Source organism: Onychomys torridus, unplaced genomic scaffold (assembly GCF_903995425.1).
Source record: "Onychomys torridus unplaced genomic scaffold, mOncTor1.1, whole genome shotgun sequence".
NCBI classification, from domain to species: domain Eukaryota; kingdom Metazoa; phylum Chordata; class Mammalia; order Rodentia; family Cricetidae; genus Onychomys; species Onychomys torridus.
In genome coordinates, this window is record NW_023412201.1 from 1 (window position 1) to 11,396 (window position 11,396).

Below are 11,396 nucleotides of genomic sequence, written 5' to 3' on the forward strand. Positions count from 1 at the left end.
CCCTGAGTTCAATATCCTGAACAAGAGAGGAGAGAGAGAGAGAGAGAGAGAGAGAGAGAGAGAGAGAGAGAGAGAGAATGTGTATTTGAGACAGAAATGGCAGTGTCTGAGGCAGAATCCATCACGGCAGTCTTCCCACAGTTGTGTCCCTGTCCACAGAGGCAGAGAAATATCAGACTAATGTGTGAGAGAAGAGAAAGTGCTAGAACACAGTAGGCACAGAGGGTGGAGGTCATGACATGGAAAGGTCTGAAAACAGTATCTCTGTAACTTCAGGGACTTGAATAGTCACATGAGCCTGGATGGGGAATGGGCCAGCCATCAGAGCTCTCTATGTAACTTCTGAGAACCTAAGAGCTAAGCCTAAATAGTCTATTCTATGTGTTTAGTATTGACTCTATACCACACAGGTCCACCCACTGAAAACACAATGACAGGAAACTTCATCTCTTATGAATTTATTACATGTGCACTGTATGGAGGGCCCTCCACACCCACAGTGGACACTAAAGTGAAGAACCCCATGTCCTGACCCCAGAGCCCGCAGCACAGCCTCCTGAGGCAGAAAGGAGGATGCTCAGTATTTGTCAGGCAGTCCTTGCCACTGCGGCCCCAATGGTTGGCTTCCTGGTCAGTCATGGTATCCTCATGTCCACGGCCCATGAGACTCTGAATGCCCTCTCTTGCGTCACTAGGAGAAGCAGACATGGAGGAGATCTATCACCACGCTTCATGGCCACAGTCGACACCCCCAGTTCTCTCATTTGCATGGAATGGCTTTAGGAGGAAACCAGGAAGGGCCAGGAAGGAGGGCCTAAAACAGGACCCTGCAAGCCCAGGCCTGCTTAGGCCAGTCTGGCCACCCTGTACTGAATGACCATCACCAGACAGGCAAGGATGAATCGCTCCCTGTCTGCATTTGGAAACAGGTCTACCCATCATGAGCTGAGTGCTGGCTCTGCCCACAGCCCAGGATCCACACTGAGTATGAATGGAGGAAGTAACTGCCTGAGCAAGAGGGGGAGGGGCCACAGATTGGCATGACCTTCTCTGAAGGTTCATCTACCCCTGGGCCCCTAGTACAGTCAATCCCTACTACCAAGGCTCAGTATCCCAACAGTCTGTGTTTACCTGATGACTTCAGCAGCCCAGACTTCCCCAGGACCCCTTTGGGCTGCATCATGGTTCCCTCTAGCATGGAAGTATTTGTCTGAATCTTTCCAGTTGGCCTCCTTCATGTCAGAGTAGGCGCACATGTCCTCAGCCCCTGGGTGGGAAAGACAACATGAGAGGATGACAGGGATGAAAAAACTCATGGCTTGAGCCTGTGGTCAGAGCAACCTGAGACATAACAGAGAAGAACATTTTCTAACCCTAGTTGGTCTCTCCAGGTTACTACTGAGAGTTCCTAGAAGGTACTCCTGTGAGAGTTGGTGCCACAATCCCCCACCCCACCCCTGCAATGGAAGAGATGGCCCACCTCTAACCACAGGTGAGAGAGAGCTGGCCCAGATGGCATGGCTTAGGCAGACCGGCTCTGCCCGTCCCCTGAGGGGGTGGCCCCAGTGGCCAGACTGACCAGCTCATCTACCATCCAGACCCACATGCTGGGCCTTGGTTTGGCCCATCCTAGTGGCTGCCCCATCTATGACCTGCTGGAGAGCACAAGGGCACTGCTCCTTCAGAATGATGACCACAGGATCTCCATGACTCGGGGCAACAACAGGATGACCAAGAGGTTTAGTATAATCAATGTAGATTCAGAGACCTGAGGAGGTCTTAACTTTTGGTTGTTTGATGATTGGATAATGGCTTGTGGATGTACATTTGTTCAGAATGATGCTACAGTCCTTTCTTTCTGGCTTTTCCTTACAAATGCCTGTTATTATTTGTGGAAATGATCATCAAATTACAAGAGTTTGAAGGGATGGGTGAGGAGACGATGATGTGTACATACTGTGATGCAGACTCTGATGTGACTAAAGACCAGAATAGAAAGGTAAGGAGATGGTGCATTGTGAGTGGTCAGAAATGCACAATTGCTGGGTTTTTTCACTGTCAAGTTCCAATGCAGAAGCTAAGCTCATGCTAGGAAACTTTGGAAGCAGACACCCAGTAGGATGGATTAGTGGGGGAAAATGAAAGACACAAAGGCCAGATGTGTTTGATATGAGAGGAATTGTTTTTGAAGATGTCAAGATTCCTATGAGTACATTTACATGGCGAGGGTGCTGATTCAGAACTGCAGGGAGAGGTTGTGATAGAACCAGTCTACAGCAGCAGCCAGTGCTGCTGGTCCAGCACAGAGAGCTTTGAATGGACCATGAACTGTGCTCTGGCAGAACACTGGGGAAGCAGCCTGAAGAGCACCAAGGACTGTCAGTGATGCTGGCAGGGTTAGCAGGGGAAGGGGGACTAGTGAGATCATGTTAGTAGAGGGAAGATCCTGGGAGGCTGGTTCTGGTCACTGAATGAAGGCTGTGCACTGAAAGCCAATCCAAGTGAGGGAGCCTAGGAACTGAATATTCAGACCTGTGGACAGAGGCAGCAGCCTCCCCTCTTCACAAGTTGGCGGCTTCATGGAGTGGCTGATACCCAGAAGCCAGGATGGCACCTTCTTCTAAATATCAAGTAGACTTGATGCCTTTCTGGTTTTCCCCAACAGGCTTCAATCTACTGAGAAAAGAGAGAGAAGAGAGATGAGAGAGAGGGAGGAAGAGGGAGGGAGAGGGGAGGAGGAGGAGGGAGGAGGGAGGAGGAGGGAGGGAGGAGGGAGGGAGGAGGGAGGGAGGAGGAGGGAGGAAGAGGAGGGAGGGAGGAGAGAGGGAGGGAGGGAGAGAGAGAGAGAGAGAGAGAGAGAGAGAGAGAGAGAATGATGGAGGGCCAAGAGTGAAAAAAATAGAAGTCTGGCTAGTGGGGATAGATATGTCTATAATATATTTTTGAGACATTCTTAGAAAAAGTGCTTATAAACAAGATTTTCTTTTTAGAGATAACATACAGCACGCAGAAGTGAATGTGGGGCTAGGAATATGGCCCAGTGGTATAGTGCTTGCTCGCATGTGTGAAGTCCTGAGTAGTTGAAACAAAACGAAAGCACACACATTAGGAATTGCAGACTAATTCTGAACTTGGAAAACCTTAAATACAGGACAGAGGGTTCAAGTTTCACCCTAAGGAATGGGATCCATGTGTCAGAGGGCCACAGTCAACCCATTCCTTCTATCAGGAGCAGGACCCCTCCTGGGAAGAATGCTGTTACACAGGAAGAAGAGACTATCTATGACCAAATCCATTTCTCTGAAAGAGCCTGTAGAGAGTCTGCAGAGAGCCTCAGAGAGTCTGTAGGACTCATTCAAGGACCAGCACCCAGAACATAGCAGCCCTCAGCCAGCACTCTGCCTACTCCAGCTCTACCTCAGAACTCCCTAAGAAGGCTTTCTGGAAATTGACCCATGCATTAAAAAATGAGTGGTGGCTTTACAGGAATTCTAGGATGGGTGGCTTAGTTTGGAAAAGGGCCATGGGTCACAGCAATCCAGCTTCAGACAACAAAACCTGGACATTGTCCCTGTGGTACCCTGCCATGCTTCTCCCTATGTGAAAGCCCTGTTACAAAACACCAGAGGATTTGTCCAGGAGAGGCCATGACCCTGAATTCCCATCATAGATCTTAAAATCCAGCACCTTGGGTTGGAAACAGCATGGTCCTAAGGGGAAGAGTCACCTTGTGTTCCAGGACCTAGAGTGACTTCAGCTATGCCCCATAGTAAAACTGTGAGACACCCTTAAAGTCCTGGTGTAGAGGGGATAGTGTCTAAGAAAAAGCATAGGATTGGGTGGGCCCAGTGATGTTCAGTAGCATTTCTGCTGTTTTCACAGCCAAGAAAGTGTGCATCAAGGGATCCATGCCTCTGTACTCCTGGGCCTTCTGAATTTGCACCAGTGGCGTGTTCACCTACATGCATGCACTGCTTAGAGACAGGGATGTGCTCTGAGGGACGCAGAATTTAGTTACTCTTCTATTGCCAGACAAAAATACCATAACTTAGAAACTTATAAAAGAATGGTTTTATACTTATGGTTTCAGAGGAATAAGAATCCATCATGGCAGGGAGACATGGCAGGAAGTTCAGATGCAGGCAGGAAGCAGAGAGTAAACAGAAAGTGAAGTAAGACTATAAGAACTCAAAGTGACATACATCCCAGTGATATACTTCCTCTAGTAAGGCTCCAACTCTCAAAGGACCCACAAATGTCCCAACAGTCTGCCATCTTGGTTACTTATGGAGGACATAGCTCCTCATATCACAATATGGCTAAGGTGCCCAGGTCATTGTGTGAACATGCACCTGCACACAGCTAGACAATATAGGCTAATCCATCCATGTTGTCTCCAAGTACAACAAAGAAAGAGTGAGTATCAGGTGCATGAGGCTGTTGCTGGCACACAGGGAAGAGTCTTGTACACTAATGTGGTTAACCAAAAGAAGTGCGTTGAAGTAAGTACAAACCAGGAATGGAGACATTCTTTACCATCATCAAAGCCTGCATAGAATTCTGTGTGCTGCAGTTTCATGTGAATTGCAGGACAGTAGTTTTCCATACAGCAGGGCCATCCACATGTGAGCAGTACCTTGGTATATGGCGATCCCAAGGCTATGATGTCACTCAGCAACAGGGGTTCTTCTGCTCCATTGTACTTTCATGGGTGTCAGTGACTGAAGTGTTGGGTTTTATCCCACGGCTGTTTAATCACAGGACAAGGATTCACTGGGTCCTTTATCTGACAATCACTGAAGCAGATGTTGGACAGACAGTCCAGGCTATGGTTTCATGAATGTGAGACTTCTAATGAGGGGATGGTGATGCTTGCTTAAGACAACTCTCCTAGGTATTTAATAACAAAATGGGTAATAATAGAAAAATATATGAGAGTGTATATACAAAAGTTCAGTTTTAAGGAACCATTAAAGCAAAGGATACATCAGCCTAAGATTTGCTATCTCCCAGGAAGAAAAACCAAGAAATAAATTAATTCAGAGCAGAGGCTTAGCGGTCAAGTCCACTGTCCATTTCCTCCCCCCTTCTTGGCAGCAGGCAGCCCATTACAGACGTGAGGGACAGAGGGAAAGGTGTCCCTCTTGAGCCTCTTCTCACAAGCCAGTCACATGTGTGGTTCTAAAGGACGTAGTGAGGGAATAGACCCTAGCTCTGTTGAGATGTGTCCCTTCCAAAGCCGGCACCCACAGTGAAGGGGAAATCCTTTTGACCTGGTGAGTGAGAAGTACCCAGGAGCACAGTGTACACACCTCTGCACACCTCTCTTCTCCACAGTCTTCCTGCCTTCTGCAGCCTGCTGGGCTTTACATAATGGAAAGAACCAGGGCAAAGGACACCACAGAGAGGGAGGATGCAGTCTCCACCCTACTGTCTGCAACAGTGACTGGAATCTGGAGTCTACCTGCAGTGTGGACCAGCAGACAATTGTGTCCTATACACAAGTTTTTCCAAGACAGAGTTTCTCTGTGTAGCCTTGGCTGTCCTGGAACTTGCACTGTAGAACAGGCTGACTTCGAACTCACAGAAATCTACTAACTCCCTCTACCTCCTGATGCTTTGATTAAATGTGTTCACCACCAGTGCCAGGCTATAGATACAATTTATCAAATCACTTTTGAAGCTTTGTTAACATTCAAAGGATCAAGAATAACTCCATCCTGTGCACCCAAACTAAGCCTTCTGCACCTGGACCCAGGCACCCACCTCGGCTCAGCAGTTAAGAGCACTGGCTGCTGTTCCGGATTTGGGTTCAGTTAGCAGCACTCAGACGGTGGGTCACAACCATCTCTCCCTCCAGTTTCAGGGCATCTGACATCCTCTTCTGGCCCAGAAGCACCAGGCATTCATGTGGCACACAGACAGATGAATGAGGCAATTTTTCACTTTTGGAATTTATCATGCATAGTTGTTGTATCATTGAGAGAAGATGGAATTAGCCCCTCCCTCTCTGTGTTAGTGTGGAATGCACACAAAACATTCATTGTGAGTTCATTGGTCAGAAATTAGGTAGTTGCTATTTTAGTCATTTTACTTATTTATTTTATTATTTTTTATTTATTTTACATACCAACCACAGTTTCCCCTCCCTCCTCTCCTCCTGTTCCAACCCCTAGCCTCCCATCTACCCCCCTCCCCATCCACTCCTCTATCTCCATTCAGAAAGGGGCAGGCCTCCCTTGGGCGTGAATAAACAGGGCACATCAAGTTGAGAACTCCTCCCAAAGCATCAAGGCTGGGTGAGGTAATCCAGCATGGGAACAGGTTCCTACAAACCAGCTGAGCACCAGGTTCAGGTCACCATCTCATTATTAGGAGCCTCCAGACAGACCAAGCTACACATGCAGAGGGACTAGGTCGGTCCCATGCAGGCTCCCTAACTTGGTCCAAAGTCCAGGAGTTCCCACAAGCTCAGGCCAGCTGTCTCTGTGGATTCCCCCTCATGACCTTGATTCCCCTGCCTCATACAATCCCTCCTCCCTTTTTTCAGCAGCAAAAATCCTCAATTGATTGTTGAATGTATTTCCTAGCAACTCTGATAATATTTGTAAAAATTTACTAGAGATTATTTTTAAAGAATTATTTGTTTTTATTATTTAATGTAACATATTTATGTCTGTGTGAGTTTATGTACATCATACATGTGCAGGAGCCTGCTGAGACAGGAGAGTGTTGATACCCTGAAACTGAGTTATGGGCAGTTGTGAGATGCCTAACATGGATGCTGGGAACCAAACTCAGGTCCTCTGAAAGGGCAGCAAATGTTGGGCCATCGTTGAAACCTGAGATTATTATTATTTTATCTTGTGAAAATGATTGGTATTCAAAAAGTTGCTATGCTTGATCATAAAAACATTTCTTCCCAACAATCACCAGGGATCATTTAAATCCAGACACTGAGGGTGGCCTGCTTTGTGCCGTGTGCTTATTTATTGGTCCCTGCGATGTAAACACCACGAGGCCGGACCTTTCAGTACAGGGACTGTGTTAGCCCAGTGTACTGGTTCTGCAAGCCCATTAGGACAAACATGGTGACGAATGGCTGCTGACCACCCTCCAGGTGGTGTGACACACACCACACACACGCAGGGACAGTACAGACCCATCTGCTGTCACTCTGAAGTTACAATGTGGGAGTCCTTGCAATCATTATGTAAACAAAACATCTGTCCTAAGGCTACAGTTGGGTTTGTCTTTTTGTTTTGTTATTACTTCCTGAGTCTTTAACCTCAAACAAAGAAGGTAGATCGGTCAGATTCATAACTTGCTGGCCAGGCCACAGGGGCCGTAACTGATCTGTTTTATTCGCTAATGGCCTGTGTGCACATAAGACATCTGTAAAGTCAGATAGAATCTCGATGCCCCTCTCTTCTCCTCCCACATGCTACGTACCCTGGGAGTTTGAAAGTCTGTTTTTCCTTCATACCAAGGAAGAAGAGCGGGATGACAGGAGAGTGACATCAGAAAGAAGAGACTAAATGAGCTTGTCTGCTGGGATGAACAGAGCCCAGCCAAAGGAGGAGGAACAAGAAACTAGTTTCAGGCAGAGAATCAGTCTGTCTTCTCCATCCATCTTCAGTTTGTAATGATGTCACCTTGTCCAGGCTGCCTGTGGTGTCCAGAACCCTCTCCCTAGAACGTTTCTGCTTAAGAAGAGCAAGAGAGCCAGGCTGTGGTGGCCACGCCTTTAATCCCAGCACTTGGGAGGCTGAGGCAGGTGAATCTGTGAGTTCTAGGCCAGCTTGGTTTACAGAATAAGTTCCAAGAGAGCCAGGGCTACACAGTTTCTGTCTCAAAAACCAGAGAGGGGGAGAGATTGACTGACTGACTGACTGACTGACTGACTGACTGACTGACTGACTAAGGGTAAAGTGTCAGTTCCAGGTTAAAAAATAAAAACCAACCTGAGGCAATGCCTAGGCTACAGAAATTATTCTCCTATCCTTAGGAGCCCTGATCCTCTACTGAGATGGCCACTCCTTGCCTCTCAGCATCCTCAGTTCCATCAGTATTACAAAGTATGTACTCTGACCCAGAAGACTGAAAAGACAAAGGTGTATAGTGTGTTCACATTGCACAATTACGGGAAACGTCCTGTGGATGAAGCCAGATTTCTGTTGCAGTCTTTTAGAAGAAATGACCTGCTGGGAGTTTCCCCAAGCACGGTGCCAGTCTCTCTCTGCCCCTGACCCCAGCAGGGAAGCTCAGCATAAATACCAGCCTCCTTTCCCTGACAGCCACAGCCACCCATCTCTGCCCACCAGACATCAGGTGAGGGACAAACCTCTGCAAAGATACTTAGTGTGTGCTGTGTTTCAGCAAGTGTGCTTTGCTCTCAAGGGAATTCCTCACTTCCATTCACCTGGTGTGGGATTTGTGCCGGCTGAGGGACACGTGGGAAATGCTTCCTGCTGAATCAGAGGCTCCTGGAGGGAGTGGTGATCTAGTCTCTGCTCCTGCATCTCCATCAGAGCTGCCTTGCTGCCTTCATAAACAGTTAGTCTAGAAGGCAGCATGGGGTCAGAACTGAGACCTTGTGGCTCTGAGGGGGGTCCTGCTGTGAGGTCTCCAGGGGCCACTCTAGGACACTCCTGAACATCAGTAAGACAGAACAACCAGGGCATCTGTGGATGAGACACCAGAGGGGAGGTACCAGACTGTGGGCATCTCCTTCAGCCTGTCCTTTCATTTCAGCAGGATGAAGCTTCTCACTGGACTCATTTTCTGCTCCCTGGTCCTGGGAGTCAGCAGTCAAAGCTGGTTTTCATTCCTTGGTGAGGCTTACCACGGTAAGGCTTTGGGGACAGAGAGGCACAGCCTCTAGGGGTCTCCTGAGTGTTGGGAGAATTCCTGCAGATTCCGGAGTGTTAGCACCTAGCTTTGATCTGCCTTTTGTGATTGCTAACTCCTGTCTCTGGTACCCTCTGTTTTAAGTCTTATCTGAGAGTTTCCTAGGGGGTTTAAAGCCTATGCAAGCTTAGTTTAGGACCAACTCAGAACACGGTAGTATTCCTTTACTGAAAATTTGCATTTGGCATTGTCCCTTTGGGGGGGAGCTTAGATAAGAGGTTTAGGTAAATGAAATTGACTTGCTGAAGGTGTAAATTGTATTACAATCAAAGGGCCCTCTGCTAAGCTACAGTGGTTCAGTCCAGAGAGAGGAATCCACTTTGCAGTTGGAAAAGATTCATCCTTGAGGTGCTTCTGTGTCTTCATTCCATGGACCCTGGTGAACACCCACACCTGTTATACAAGACCCGAGCATTCAGAAGAGCTGGACTCACTGTCCTGCTTGTCAGGATGGACCAGGGACTCGGGCAAGACTTCCTGAAATGCACTGCCTACAGCAGGAGGCAGAGCAGAGATCACAACCTAGCTGTGCTTGAGGACAACCTTATCTGTCAGTCTGCCAGACACTTTCTAAATTCATTTGTGAGCAATATAAGGTACCAATGGCATCACCTAGAGAGTTGCAATACCACCCAGGTCTGGACCAGTCATTCCCCTGCACCTAGAGACTCAAGATTGGCCTTGGGTGTACCTGGCATGGTGACTCTCAGTGTCTCCTCAGAGGATCAGAACCTGCAACCACAGCCGAGATCATTGCTCCAAAGCTCCCTCAAGACAGCACAACACCTGTGCAGTCTAGTCAAAGGGCAGAGATGGCAGTGTGACTGTGGGTCACATGCTCTCTGTCAGGACAGAATTCTTGGGGATCAGAGTCCATGCTCCCTGTGTGCAGCTCCCCTCTGCCTTCTGGGTACTAACAGTCACCTCGAGATGGGACTTCCTGGCTGAGGGTAGCTGCCTCTGGAAACACTGGCCTTGCTTGGAGGTAGCGTGCTCGCAGGGCATTTTCCATGGCTGTAGACACACTAGGTCGCACTTCTAAGGAAATGTGCTATGAGGTCCGGTGGCAGAAGCTGACAACTCTGTAGCAAACACTTCCACGATACTGAAGCTGACACATCCTGCTATGTAATGACACTGTACTGCCTCATTGGATGCTTCCCACCCACTGAGGGGCAGCTCACAGCAGCACTGTGAAAGAAAGGCAAACACAGGGCCCCTGGGCCCCCTAATGGCCCTCCAGAGTTACTAGGAGACCACAGTGAGGATCAGGAGATGATCTTCCATTCACGCTCTCAGCTGCTCAGACCACAGGCTCAAGCCATGAGTTCTTTTCATCCTCTCTAAGGCATGGGGAGAGCTTTAAAGTTCATGTTTCTGCTGTCTTTCTCATCTAGGGGCTGGGGATATGTGGCGAGCCTACTCTGACATGAAGGAGGCCAACTGGAAAAACTCAGACAAATACTTCCATGCTAGAGGGAACTATGATGCAGCCCAAAGGGGTCCTGGAGGAGTCTGGGCTGCTGAAGTCATCAGGTAAACAGAGATTGATGGAAGACTGGACCTTGGTAGCAGGGCTTGACACTTCTGGGGGAAGTAGTAGAAGATTGGATTGGGGAGAGTCATGCAAATGTGGGGCCCCTCCTCTTGCTCATCTGGTACTGGCTTCATCTACGCCTAGTGTAGACCCTGGGTTTGGGCAGTCAGCACACAGCCATGCTATGTGAGCCTGCTCCCAAATGTAGACAGGGAATGACTCCCATCATCACCAGTGTTCCTGGTGATGTTCAGCTAGTGTGGGGTGACCAGTCTGGGCTGACCTCCTGCCTGGCCCTTCCTGGTTTTCTCCTAAAGCCATTCCATGCAAATGAGAGAACTGGGGGTGTTGACTGGGGCCATGAAGCGTGGTGATAGATCTCCTCCATGTCTGCTTCTCCTAGTGATGCAAGAGAGAGCATTCAGAGTCTCATGGGCCGTGGACATGAGGATACCATAGCTGACCAGGAAGCCAACCATTGGGGCCGCAGTGGCAAGGACCCCAATCACTACAGACCTGCAGGACTGCCTGACAAATACTGAGCATCCTCCTTACTGCCTCAGGAGGCTGTGATGTGGGCTCTGGGGTCAGGACATGGGGTTCTTCATTCCCATGAACACTGAAGTTGCTTGGGAACACACAATAGTTATCTCACATGAATATGGACCAAGAGTTTCAAAACTGTGTTATTCTTGGAGTAGTAACTACTTGCTTGAGAAGAGGGTAATAAACACTAAGATAAAGTGGAGCTGAGCCTGAGTGTTGTCATTGAAGGACATTTCTGGGTTCACACAGGGCAGACACCACTCTCACAGAATCTGGCATGATCCCTTCTCTGGGCTCCTGTGCTGTGTGCATGTTGTTATTTTCAGGCCTTTCCATGTCCAGTCACCCGTTCTCACACCACAGCCTTAGTTCTTAGTGCTCCCTGTCTCTGGGGACCAGGGAC

At 48.4% G+C, this 11,396-nt stretch overlaps 2 protein-coding genes across 3 annotated transcripts; one reads left to right on the forward strand and one right to left on the reverse strand.

Moving 5' to 3' along the window:
- Nucleotides 1–498: 498 nt before the first annotated feature.
- LOC118575548 (serum amyloid A-5 protein-like) lies at nucleotides 499–4,709 on the reverse strand (the record flags this gene model as incomplete). The annotated part of the gene is made up of 4 exons (XM_036176046.1): nucleotides 4,704–4,709; nucleotides 3,581–3,596; nucleotides 1,132–1,267; nucleotides 499–691 (listed from the first exon to the last, which is right to left on the reverse strand). Coding segments are annotated over exons 1-4 (351 nt in total), but the record flags the coding sequence as incomplete, so codon positions are not given.
- A 4,049-nt stretch (nucleotides 4,710–8,758) lies between these two features.
- On the forward strand, nucleotides 8,759–10,989 carry LOC118575549 (serum amyloid A-5 protein). Of its 2 annotated transcripts, none has more exons than XM_036176048.1 (3): nucleotides 8,759–8,849; nucleotides 10,308–10,446; nucleotides 10,851–10,989. In XM_036176048.1, exons 1-3 carry the CDS (start codon nucleotides 8,759–8,761, stop codon nucleotides 10,987–10,989), a joined length of 369 nt encoding a protein of 122 aa, XP_036031941.1. The 2 variants fall into 2 exon arrangements, with proteins under 2 accessions (XP_036031941.1, XP_036031942.1); XM_036176049.1 differs by having other exon boundaries at nucleotides 10,938–10,989.
- Nucleotides 10,990–11,396: the final 407 nt, after the last annotated feature.

What these genes read in the sequence shown, in the direction of transcription:
- LOC118575549 (XM_036176048.1), top strand. Translation starts at nt 8,759, where the DNA reads ATGAAGCTTCTCACTGGACTCATTTTCTGCTCCCTGGTCCTGGGAGTC. An exon ending in CCTTGGTGAGGCTTACCACG is followed by an intron (nt 8,850 to 10,307) that starts GTAAGGCTTTGG and finishes TTTCTCATCTAG; the next exon opens with GGGCTGGGGATATGTGGCGA. An exon ending in TGGGCTGCTGAAGTCATCAG is followed by an intron (nt 10,447 to 10,850) that starts GTAAACAGAGAT and finishes TGCTTCTCCTAG; the next exon opens with TGATGCAAGAGAGAGCATTC.